The 13,161-nt window shown below is 48.4% G+C and overlaps 1 protein-coding gene across 2 annotated transcripts in view; it reads left to right on the top strand.

Annotated features, from left to right (window-relative positions):
- Window positions 1–13,161, top strand: part of wdfy4 (WDFY family member 4) — a 351,018-nt gene that overhangs the window by 312,911 nt on the left and 24,946 nt on the right. For both annotated transcript variants that reach the window (XM_085970369.1, XM_085970368.1), the window contains 4 exons: window positions 352–564; window positions 5,151–5,289; window positions 7,193–7,350; window positions 10,640–10,798. In XM_085970369.1, the coding sequence (XP_085826495.1) occupies window positions 352–564; window positions 5,151–5,289; window positions 7,193–7,350; window positions 10,640–10,798 (669 nt within the window). The remainder of the gene's footprint in view (window positions 1–351; window positions 565–5,150; window positions 5,290–7,192; window positions 7,351–10,639; window positions 10,799–13,161) is intronic.

Here is a 13,161-nt window from a genome sequence, read left to right on the forward strand (position 1 = left end):
AGATGGCGGTTTTCTTTAACCGCTGCAGTCCGTGTGGTGAAGGTCCTCCCACAGCGCTGTTAGGGAGGGAGTTCCAGGATTTTGACCCAGCGACTATGAAGAATCGGCGATATATTTCCAAGTCAGGATGGCGTGTGACTTGGAGGGGAACTTGGAGGTGGTGGTGTTCCCATGTGCCTGCTGCCCTTGACCTTCTAGGTGGTAGAGGTCGCGGGTTTGGGAGGTGCTGGCAGGTATAAATGATATAAATCAATGAAGGGTTAATGCAGTGGTGCCAGTCTAAAATAAAATGACTCTGGAATAAATGGACATTACTTGTATCTGATCCTTTGTTCTGTTCTCTCCTTGTAGGCTTTGGAAAGTGACTATGTCTGTGCTCATCTCCATCACTGGGTAGACCTGATATTTGGTTACAAGCAGCAGGGTTCGGCTGCAGTCGAAGCAACTAATGTTTTCCATCCTTACTTCTACGATGACCAGGTTGATCTCAGTAACATCAAAGACCCTTTGAAAAAGTGTACCATCATTGGTTTTGTCAGTAACTTTGGGCAGATCCCTAAACAGGTACAAGTTAGAAGAGTCTCACGATTTCTAAATTTTACAGGATGGGTTTTCTTTGAAATTCACACACTGTGATGGTTCTTTTTAGTCAGGAATTCAAAAAAAAATTGATTGTAAAACACCTCTTTTATATGAGGGATGGGACAGTAACAGCAGAGAGCAGCAAAAAGTCCAGTACGACTGTATAGAGTCTACTCCTGATAATTCAACGTCATTGCCGGCACTTAAAAAAAAGAATGATCCAACATTTTGAATTAGACAACATAAATAACACAGCAAAGTGGGAACTTAGTGCTAAAAATGTTGAATGATGAGATCATTTGACTGAAGACAAGTGGACTTTGGCCAGGAATCACCTCCGAGTTTCTCCCGCTCCGCTGGTGTAACTTCACCATGGATGAGACGGAGTCCCCGTCAACGGGATTTGCGCCACACTCCCGGCGAAGTTACGATGGCGAAACGGGACCAGGTCTGAGGGAATTCCCAGCCTCTGTGTTTGTATCCGGTGTGTGTTGGTCTTGGATTGCTCAGTGAGTGGTGGAAAATACAAACCTGCTGCAATTTGTTTTGGTGCAGTCTTTATGTCAGACAACCTGCTCCTCACAGGATTCTTCCTTCTTTGTTGAATTTATCCCGAAGAATGCCCAGGGATTACTTTAAGTAACGTTAGTTATGCGCGGATAGAAAAGGGAAGGGGGTTAAGTTTAACTTTGGGTGAAGTCGTAGAGTGGGTGACAACGGATCAATGGAAAGAAAAGTCGACGAGTGCATAATGGCCGGTCGATCAAATATCACCCGTTTACATCCTTGCCGAAAGTTAAAATTGCATCCAAGGACTCCGATTGGCTTTCTAAAGGCTCTTTTACATTGATGGGGTGGGGTTGACCGCAGATAGGCAGCTCTGCAACTGTCAGCAGTACACTGTAATGTAAATGACCTCTGCAGATCTGACAACATTGGAGATTCATATTTTTGTGGGTCATGTGAGCTGCAATCAACCTTCCAGTGACAACTAAACTCATGAGCGGAGTTGTTTTCCTTCCCTTTAAGCTAATGGGAATTGGATCCTCTGATCTCCAGCCAGCCTTGATTGGAGTAATGGTGGGAAGTTAGGTGAGCAAAGGTGATTGACGCATGGAGGCCTTGGGTCTCCATTTGAGCACTGCTGTTCCAGGAGCCTGTCGAAGTCTCGACTCCCGAGTAAGACTCTTAAACACAAAGTATCGTTAAAGACAGGCTTTATTTGCTTGCAAGGGAAGAGTTGTGTAGACAAGGGCTACATCAGACCTCTTCAAAGTAATACAGAAATTGTAACATATTTATACAGTACAGAAGCAAAACAGGCTTTCTATGCCACATGACATAGTATTGAATCATAACTGATTACAAAGGCACAGACCTTGCGAATTATTGAAACAACGTATTCCGGGCTGCGTTAGAATAACGAACAGAAATACCTTGGGATAAGATTAACTAATCCTTTATTATGGGATCTCTCTGTTCCCTCTGTTCTCTCACTGTACCAACTGGGCCTGTGGGCTGATGTTTACTTTATCATGTCCTTGGCTGTTTGTTTGGGAAATGAGGCTCCTTGTTAAGCTTATCACAGACAAGGAGTACGTATGTAGCATTCCTAAATTGTCTCGTTCCCTTGAAACATGATTAGTGAATCATGCTGTTGGCCATTTAAAGTTTAAATGGATTTTATTCTATGCCCAGGAAGCCATTTTATGTCTAAGTGAGAAACTGTACTTCCACAAGCCCCTAATCTATATAAAAGAGTTTGTCTCTCTGTCTGTTTGTCTGTTTGTCTGTCTGTTTGTTTGTCTGTTTGTCTGTCTGTCTGTCTGTTTGTCTGTCTGTCTGTCCATCTGTCTGTCTGTCCGGCTATACAATCAAAAGTTATACAGCGTACCTACACATATGTTATATCAAAAGAAAGCTTATCATTAGGGGAGTCTAATAGGTGTATTTACTTTTTGGTCAGACAAAAATTGTTCAGACAGTATACAAAAAAGGTTCAAAAAACAGCAACATTCCACTTATTAGCGTTGAGTGACGTGATGGTTGACCAATCATACAGGGGATTAACCTGATGGTTGACCAATCGGTGCGTCATGGGGGGCGTTTCATTGCGTGTGTGGGCGGGCCTAATCCTTCTGAGCTGAGGTGAGTGGCCGCCATCTTGATTCCTAACTATTGATTACTTTTTCCCACTTTCTGCGTGTTTATTTTGAAATATAGATTTCCAGCAAAAAAAAAGTTGCTTTTAAAAGAAAAAAAAATCCTTTTGCAAAGGGGACTCGGGCTTTCCCCCCCTCGGCGGTGGATGAGCTGCCTGCAGGCCTCAGGCCTCAAAGCCTCGGCCTCTCCTCGCCAGGCACCGCCCGCCCCGCGGATCACCGCCATCTGGTAAAGGCTGGCGGCGCGGGACTGAAGCCGAGGCGTAGCCATCGCCACCATCTTAGTAAAGGCTGGCGGCGGAGTCAGCGCGCGCGTCAACGTCAGCCCGGAGCGCGGCTTGAGCTAAGGTGAGTCCGGCCGGGCCTCACGCGCTAGGCCGCGCACCGGCCGGCCCTGAGGCGCTGATCCGCACACGGAGGCTTCGCTCACCACATCCGGGCTCTGAGGAAAGGCAAGAGAGAGGGAGGGAGGGAGGAGACAGAGAGGAATCAGGGAGACAGGGGGAGGGAGAGAAGGGAGGAGAGAGGGGAGGGAGGGGAGAGGGGGGGAGGGGAGGAGGGAGAGGAGAGGGGGGGAGGGAGGGGAGAGGAGAGGGGGGAGGGAGGGGAGAGGAGAGGGGGTAGGGGGAGGGAGGGGAAGAGGAGGAGGGGGGGAGGGAGAGGAATGGGGGAGGGAGAGGGAGGGAGAGAGGGGGGGAGGGAGAGGAGAGGGGGAGGGAGAGGAGGGGTAGGGAGAGGAGACGAGGGGGAGGAGAGGAGGGGGTGGGGGGAGGAGAGGGAGAGAGAGGGGGACGGAGAGGAGGGAGGAGGGAGAGGAGAAGGGGGGAGGGAGAGGGGGAGGGAGAGGGAGGAGAGGGTGAGAGGGGAGGGGAGAGAAGGGGGGGAGAGGAGGGGGTGAGGGTGAGGAGAGGGATGAGGAAGGAGTAGGAGGGGGAGGGAGGGGAGAGTAAAGCAAGGAGAGACTTGGGCAGGGAGAGAGAGAGGGTGAGGGAGGGAAAGAGTGAGGGGTGGGACAGGGAGGGGAGCTCGCCTTCTTCCTTCCTTCCTTCACAGGGGTCGATTGGGCCAGGCCTGAGGAGCTCCTTCCCCCCCCTCTCTCTCCAGGCTAATCCCGAACTAAATCCACCAGTCTCTCTCTCTCTCTCTTCCCCCCCGTCTCTCTCTTCTCCCCCCAGTCTCTCTCTTCTCCCCCCAGTCTCTCTCTCTCTCTCTTCCAACAACAACATGCCTTCAAAAAACCCTCGGCACCGCCGGGCATTCCAGCTAGTACAATATAAATATGCCTTGTTTTGTCAGCCACTCATTAGACAGTCCTCATATTATAGAGAGATGCTGCACCTATACAGTGTCAGCTGTGGCTCAGTGGGTAGCACTCTTGCTTCTGAGTCACGAAGGTTGTGGGTTCATAGTCCCACTCCAGAGACTTGAACACAAAGATCTAGGCTGACACTCCAGTGCAGTGCTGAGGGAGTGCTGCACTGTTGGAGGTGCTGTCTGCTCTCTCAGGTGGACGTAAAAGATCCATGGCACTATTTCAGAGAAGAGCAGGTGAGGTATCCTAGCCAATATTTATCCCTCAATTAACATCACTAAAAAAGCAAATTACCTGATCATTATCACATTGCTGTTTGTGGGAGCTTGCTGTGTACAAATTGGCTGCCATGTTTCCTACATTACAACAGTGACCACTCTTCAAAAAGTACTTAATTGGCTGTAAAGCGCTTTGGAATGACTGGTGGTTGTGAAAGGTGCTATATAAATGCAAGTCTTTCTTTCTGGTGGACAACCATCTTTCTCGCTTTCAGGTGGCTGCAGCATCTCAGTAACAAAGTAAAAACCCAGGGGGTTCCATGTCACCTATACGACCTGTGCTGACTCCCAATACTGCATGCATTGCTCCATTGCCCTCTCTCTGTAGTGGTGTAGTCTCCGAATGACTCGTTAAAGTATTTCCACACTAAATACCAGTCTGGGGCATTTCAATAAATAATTGTATTCGCAGTTTAAAATAAGAGTCTATTGAACTGACAGCCGGTGCGAACTTTGCTGCAGTTCAAAGTGCTCTCAAATCAGGTGCTTCAATCCCCATTTATACTGCAGCTCCTGAGTTGGTGCATTGAGAAACCAAAGTTGCACCAGTACAGAACCTGCAGCATACTCGCAACAGATTGTGTCCATTCAGAGTATCGGAAATGTACAGAAAAAGTGAAAGCCCTGGCAGATTGCTCATGGCATCATTGCCAGACCAGTCTGTGCAAGTGGCTGCGAGTTATTTTTCAGAGAAAATCTCCATTTCACTTGCCGTCAATTACAGCTGTCTGTTGAACAGACGGGCAAGTAAATGAACGTTGATCGTGTTTTGTAAGATAAAGAGGCTCACTCTGGTTTTCTTTTACTTGAGTTCAGCTTTTCAGCAAAGCTCACCCTGCACGGATTGTCCAAGGAAAGCATTCTTCAGGGAAGGACTCTGCTTCCTCAGCTGCCGCTACCCAGCCCTTCTTCTACCACCTGCAGAATCTGAAACCCTCTACTGTTCCAGTAAAAGGTATTTAAAACAGAGATCGATGAGACTTTGTACGTCTTATTTTGACAATGCCAGATGTGTCAACTGACTGGTTTTCGTTGAAACCATTCAAGTGCTGACTGATCCAATAACAGACACAGTAAGGGTGGCACCGTTCGATGGAAGTGACGGCCCCGAGCCATTCTAACATTTATACCCGTCCCCCACCCTCACAAAGGACCAATTTGCTGGTTTCAGATTAATCTTGGACAAGTATAACTGATTCAGCAGGCGTCCTCTTACCCATTGCTGGTGCACTTCACGGGCCAACCATTGAGTGGCGTCAAACCCCTCCATGCCTCAGTCTTACTGGGAAGGTCCCAGGTTCAATCCCCGACCTGTGCTGAGTCAGCCGGAGTGGTGGGAGTGGGGGTGTTGCAGTTGTCCTCAACGTCCCTGAGCTGGGTTCTAGTTGGGGCAGAGGGAGGTGAGGAATTAGCCAGGTTCCCGGTTGTAATCATTATCCAGTGACGTCTGCTGGAAATTGTGTGCGTGTGGTCAAGTGTTGAGGACAGAATCAGGTTTGGTGAGATGCCCTACACTGGGCACGTAACACTCAATGGCCCAGATATTCCGATCGCAGGCCTCCCGCTGGCGGAGGACAGCGATCTGGAAAAATCTACGCCCTTACCTGAGGGTTCCCGGGATGGGCACACTTCCGATCCTGGGCCTCTCGAACTCCAAGTGCACAGGGCCCACGTATCCCAGAGGCGCAGGTAGTTTGCAGCGTCCCTGGGATCACGTGGGCCATGGGGAGCCAATCACAGAAGGGAATCTCCCTTCATACGCTTGACAGGAAGACCTGTCAAATACATGAATGGAGATCACCCCCAAAACATAGTAAAACTTAAAAAAAAAAATTAATCACGTTTTTAAAATGACTTGAAATTACAATAAATTAACTATTTTAAACAAAAAATTAAATTTTATGAAAAAAATATTTAAAGTTTTTTATGGGGCTAAAAATAAACTTACCTTTTTTTAAAGTATTTTTAAATGATAAATCAGTGAATTAAAAAAAAATATTTTTTCAACTCTTATCCTGGTAAAAACAGGCCTTACACTTGCTTTTACCAGGCACAAGAATTGTAAGGGTTTTCTGCGGGCGGAGGGTCTCCAAAAAGCGGAACTATCCGCCCGCAGAGGCCCTTCTCCCAGGCAGCCGGAGGACCTGTCAAGAGCTTTCTTGACAGATCGGAAATGCCGGTTTCCAGCGCATGTGCAGTGCATGCCTGAAACCAGCATTTCCGATGTCCCTACGGGTGAGTACACAGTGCGTACACACCCGTAGGGATCGGAATATCCGGCCCATTGTCAATGCTCCTACATGGAGAATGACCACTTGGGGAGATATCAGAGTAGCTACCCATAGAACTGTTCTCAGTGCCTTCAGGAGCTGAGAGGGGGAAATGGGGAAACCAAAGCGTGGCATTGACTGTCTCTATGGTAGTTTGCTGGCTGGACTCTTGCACTCATGCAGAGCGCAAAAGTCCAGGGAGGATCATGTAGATGCAGAAAGGGAACATGGAATCGCTATTCTCGCAAGATGGAGGGTTTCTATATTTATTCTACTTCCTTGAGGATGTAATTCTGTGCTCTGGTCCCTCCAAGCCGGCACCAACCCTACCCAAGAAGGCAGGTGAGAATCATACTCATGGGGCAGCACTGATAGTGACCTGACGCAAGTGCCAGGAAGTGTGCAAGCAAGAAAACTGTCCCTCTGATATCGCCTCCCTGCAGTAATTAATGCAGCTAAGATCAGGGGGAATCAAGCCCGTGTCCCACCATTGCCGAAACACAGCTGGATCGTGGTCCAGTGTTCTGGGTCTCTACAGCAATTCCCTGTTGCTCCCTCATAATACTTTACTCATCTTATTTTACACAGAATTAATGAAGGGAGCTGTTGGACACATCGTATATACCGAGAAGGGGGTTCTTGCAGTAGAGAAGAATAAATTGCTGATACCACCTCACTGGAGCAAAACCTTCTCCTGGGGTTATAACGACTTCAGCTGCTCTCTGGGAAACTACGGCTCTGACAAGGTGTGTAAAATTCATAAATAGCTGAAAGACAAGATTGTTTCATCCGTCTTTCAGTTGAGACGTTAAACCGAGGCCCCGCCTGTCTTCTCTGGTGGATGTAACAGATCCCGCGGCACTGTTCGAAGAAGAGCAGGAGAGTTCTTCCCCGGTGTCCTTTCCAATATTCATCCCTCAACCGGTATCACTAAAAATCAACATCACCAAAACAGATTATCTGGTCATTATCAATTCAATTCAATTCAATTTTTATTTGCCATATGTAACCGGTACAAGTACAATTACAATGGAATGCTTACTCCCTGTGGGGACGCGTCAGCTATTCATACAGCGCCGCGTTCAGAAAGTCAATACAATGGCTTCCCGTGGCAGTGGGAGCACGATGTCCCTCAGCCGCTCCGTCCTCCTCGTCACCGCGGCCTCCTCCTCACTGTTGCCGGCTCCACGTGTGGTGGCCTGCTTCTCCCGCTCACGATCCGACCTCTGGCCGCCATGCCCGGCTCCCCTCCTCCCAGTCGGACTGCGAGCTTCCCGCCATGGAGCTGCCGGCCGACGTGCTGCGGCGGGTCATCGTGGCTGCTGCTGCTGCTCGTTGCACTGCGCTGCCTCCGCCCGACTCGCCGAACACATCGTCGGGATGTGATAGGAGGATGGGTAGATAGGAGGAATTTATAATTAAATGAGGTTCTCACTTCATTGCTGATTGGGGGGATCTTGCTGTGTGCAAATTTGCTGCCACATTTCTTACATTACAACACTTCAAAATAGTACTTCATTGGCTGTAAAGCGCTTTAGGTCATCCTGAGGCCGTGAAAGGCGCTATATAAATGCAGGTCTTTCTTCCTTTGTTCAGGAATACTGAGTCAGACGCACAGGTTAACTGCAGACACTTAACTAGTGGTCTTGCAACAGTTCAGTAGATTTCAATTAACTCTTCATAATGTCTGATCTCAAGCACAGAAGACTGCTGCCGAATGATGTTTGAATAATTTTGCTTTGTGGGCTTTGATCTACCCGATGTAAATCTTGCATAAAGAACAAACTGTAATCCCTGTTGTAATGTAGGCAAATGCAACAGGCAGTTTGTGCACAGCAAGATCCCACAAATAACAGTGAGATGACGGCCCTGAATTCGCGGTCGGTATGACGGCGAACTCTCAGAGTTGAAGGACCTTTGCAAATACTGGCCCACTCCTGAGACTCCCAGCAAGTTCCCTGGGTTGACTAATCTCTAAAAGGAAAATAGAGCTAACATTGCAGAAGTAATCTTGTTAACAGATACAATAAAGTCCTAATTGGTGAAAAATACAGATAAAATAGACAATACAGATTTCTCGAGATACTGTGCTTGTGGTGTGGCTGGTCCCAGATAGATAGAAAGGTGATGACCCCAGGGATTACCCCTGCAGACTCTCAAGAGTTTGAAAACCCATGTTCTAGCAATATTGGTCATAGGGACTGAGAAGGCCTGTGTCCCAGTCCCTGCTGGCCAGAGGAACAGAACTCCTGCTGGTGAGCGAACAGTGAGAGAAAAACTTAGGGCTGGATTTTGCCAATGGGGAGCATTTGGAGGCGGGACTCCCACTTGTCGGGTTTCAGTCCCGCCTCCATCAGCTTCTGGCCAACCCACGCTATTTTCCCTTGATTGACCTTGTTAAGCCTGCCCAGCGGGCTTAGCAGGCCAATTAAGGGAAAGCTGGTTACAGAGAACGTCAGCATATGATGTTTCATCTGTCAAAAATTTTTGACAGATGAGTTGTCATCATTTGACAGCTCTGTGACGCTGTCAAACACTGACATTCTATGTTTGATGAGTTCTTGTATTCAAGGCTCAACAAAACAAACCTCTTTTGTGAGCAGAAATTAGATGGTTGTTGCATTGGAGAATGCAGCAGCCATCTGTCATCTCTGCCGGTGAGATGCGAGACTCTCCACATCCCCAATGTTTGAAGCCTGCAGGAAGAAACAAAGATTTCCTATCACTTTCCACTCACCTCACATACTTACCTCTCCACACTTGCACCCATCACTCATCTTCCCAGCGCACTTTTGGACCCCTCCGACCCCCGCAAACCCACTGCTCGCCTCAGTGACCCTGGCGGGGTTCGCAGCCTTCGGGCAGCCCGCACTTGTGTGGGTAAAATGGGGATAATCCTTTTATAGAAAACATAGAAACATAGAAAAATAGGAGCAGGAGTCGGCCATTCGGCCCTTCGAGCCTGCTCCGCCATTCAATATGATCATGGCTGACCCTCTATCTCAGTACCATATTCCCGCTCTCTCCCCATACCCCTTGATGCCTTTCAGGACCCATTTCAAACAACTATTTGTCAGTTCTACAATAGACCAAAAAGTCATGGGCGGGAACAGTCGGAAGGGGCCAATCCTGCCATTATTTCAAGCGATCATCAGTTGCTCTCTGATAAATCATTGATTTGTTCATTTTGACTGCCAGAGTGCTGCTTTTGCTATTTTGGATGTTGAATCTAACATTAAACTTTCCAAAAAGTTATTTGGTTGTTTCTACACTGGAACTTTCACCAGGGGCTTCTGGAACAACTTCTGGTAGGCGTTATTGGTTTGCGGTGGCACTGTGGCTGGAAGAGGAGGAGGATGTTAACAGGCAGTTAAGTGGCTGTAATCCCCTTCCCGCCTCCAGGAGACGGGACTCAGCGCGGGTCGGCTACCCTCCTCCCGGGAAGATGGCACAGAGGCGGGTTGGGGGCGGGATGGCCACCCGCCCCCAGATTCTGCCATTTTCCCAGCAGACCCGCCTCCACACCCGCCACCCCAGGGCTGGCAAGATCGCGTCCATGGAGTGGGGGTGGGGGGGGGGGGAACGGAACATGTGTGAGAAAGAGAGCCATGAGAGCACATACTGAGAAACATTAAATGACACTGTCTGAAACAGAGACACGGAACAGCAAGATGGCCAAGTAGGAAAGAAAAATCACAAAACAATTGACGGCAGGAGGTAGAATTGTGGGCTGACTGAATTGTGAAGCTGAACGAGAAAGTAGATTATATCATTAACTAGTCCTTAACTGGATTCAAATTAGATTGCAAATTAAGACTGGTCATATGGACAACAATTCTAAACCAGAAACAAAGCAACTAGATACGGTGAAGTGGTCTAATACATTATCTTAGCCAGAACTATCCCTACTCAGGCCAGCCGTCATTGTCACTATATTCATAGCTACAAATATAACCTACTCTACAGTTTGGAGTCTTGTGCTAATTTGAGAAACTGGATTGTATTTGTGAAAATGACATATTCTTTCCGATCCAGATCCTAACTGTATTTGAATGCCTGTCGGACTGGGGGCAGTGCTTGTGTGCTGCGTGGCCCACACCTACAACTATTATCACCGGAGGGTCGAGCAGTGTGATATGTGTTTGGGAAATGCCAACCAACAAAGAGACGGTGAAGAGCATGACATTGATAGAGGTGGGTTACTGGCCTTTCTATTTGCACATCTCTGTTGCCGTTATCTAGCTTGTACGCTAACATGTGAAGTGCCAATGATCCCACCTGGGACTTTACTCATGTATGGCCACAGTTTGCTCTCTGGACCGCAGAAGGTCACTTTAATGTGTTGGCTATTAATTGGCAGTGGGTAGTTCTTGCAAAACAACCATTTTCCAGCTCTGTTTGCGCAGGTGCCGGGACAACAGCTGATTTAGGGCTGGCTGAAACCGCCCCATAATGCACCATGGCTTACCTCTTTGACACATGTGGGGGCTGGAGAAGCTGACGTCTGAACGGAAAGCAGACAGTTGGCAATTATGGTAGCTTGGATAAATTAACCCTGTCATCTTAACACGACAGACACAAATGTGGCCACAGTCAGTAAACCCAAGTACTAATCACTGCTCCCCGCATCAGAGATCTTCCTGTCCATAACTCATGTTATGTCGGAACTTCCGTTAACAAGTTCAAGTGGCCTTATTTCCAATTGTTTTGCCAGGGTTTCGAATGACATTAGCTGGTTCTCCTCTCCTCCTGTCATTCCACCACTCTTTACATAATCTGCTTTCTCGTTCAGCAGCTCAAACAAGACAGTCGGCCCAGATTTCTCCCTCCTGCCTGAAATAGTTTTCTGGGCCTAGAAATTCAGTTGGCGCCGCGCCAGGGCTTTAGCGCCGGAAAGTTAGCGCCGGCGCTAAGTCCCCCTGCGCGCGCCAAAAATTCAGTAGCGCCGCGCCCAAACGGCTGCCGGCGCTACTGAAGGGTGTTTGCGCCTGAAAATGGGCGCTACCTGCCGCATTGCGGCGCTATTCCGGCGCTGCGGCGCCCGATGCGGTGCGGCAGGCTCGGGAAGTGCAGGCCTCCTCCTTCAGTTAAGGAGGAGCTGCCTGCACCCGCCCGCTGGCCGGTAAAATCTTCACAAAAATGAGCCCGGCACCTCGGGGAAGTGCCGGGCTCGCAGCCCAGAAGCATCTGTTCCGCGGGGGGGGGGGGTGGAGGAGTCCGGGGAGGGAGGTGCGGGCAGGCGGCCGGCGGGAAAGCGGCCAGCCGCCGCGCGACCTTAATGCGCCGGCGCAAACTCCTGTAAGACTCGGTTGCCAGAGTCTTAGTTGCGGCTGCCACGGGCGAGGCGGCCGCAACTCAATTTCGGCGCTGGGGCCCGTCACCATGGCAACCGGGACGCTGCGCACACCGATGACGTCATCGGTGCCGGCGCAGCGCAACCGGTCTACCGCCGATGGTAGGGCCCCAGGGAATTTCTGAACCGGCTGTAAGTCCAGCGCAATGACCTCTAGCGCCGCAAAATGGGCGCAAAGCCCACTCAATTTCTAGGCCCTGATCTTTGTTTCCTGCTTGGCCTTCTGTGTGTCTATATTTCAGACATTCACAGTGTATGCTCTTATACACCCAGACTAACTATCTCTCTGTCTCTCTCTCTCTGTCTCTCTCTCTCTGTCACTCTCTCTGTCTATCTATCTGTGTCTCTCTATCTATCTGTCTCTTTCTGTATGTGTGTGTCTCTATCTATCTGTCTCTTTCTGTGTTTCTCTCTATCTCTTTCTGTGTCTATCTCCTTCTGTGTCTATCTCTCTATCTATCTATCTATAACTATCTATGTGTCTCTCTCTATCTAACTGTCTCTTTCTGTGTGTGTCTCTATCTGTTTCTTTCTGTGTTTCTTTCTGTCTATCTATCTCTCTATCTCTTTCTGTGTCTATCTCTCTATCTATCTATCTATGTGTCTCTCTCTATCTATCTAACTGTCTCTTTCTGTGTGTCTCTCTCTTTCTATCTGTCTCTTTCTGTGTTTCTCTCTATCTCTCTATCTATCTCTCTATCTCTTTCTGTGTGTCTCTCTCTCTATCTGTCTATCTATATCTCTACCTATCTCTCTCCTCTTCCTTTCCTCCATCTATCTTTCTCTCTCTCTCACGCACACACAGACACACCAAAAACATAAATTCCTAACTTCAATTTTCAAGTACACTTCAATATCCCATAATATGTGTGGTATAAATAATGGCACTCGACACCTTACTGAAAAAAACCTCTCACTCATTTGGCTTTTCGGCTTGTGAGCAATACAGCCAATATCACCGAGTGTTTGTTTTCCGAGTCCTGTCTGTAGCCCGTGCGATACTGTGGCTTCCTCTGTTATTTTGCGCAAAAATTGCTCCCGTTGTCTTTAATTGTCATAAGTAAGCCCAGAAGGTGCAAGCCTGGGAAATGTTGCACTTTCTCCGGTGCTGTCTGATAATTATAACTTTATTAGAAAGACGCAGAACCTTTGAAACAGGGGCTCAGTGATGAATGGAAAAGTGAAGACAAAGTAACAAGAGGAA

Source organism: Somniosus microcephalus, chromosome 29 (assembly GCF_052327205.1).
Source record: "Somniosus microcephalus isolate GS21.2 chromosome 29, FLI_Smic_1.0, whole genome shotgun sequence".
In the NCBI taxonomy this organism is placed as follows: Eukaryota; Metazoa; Chordata; class Chondrichthyes; order Squaliformes; family Somniosidae; genus Somniosus; species Somniosus microcephalus.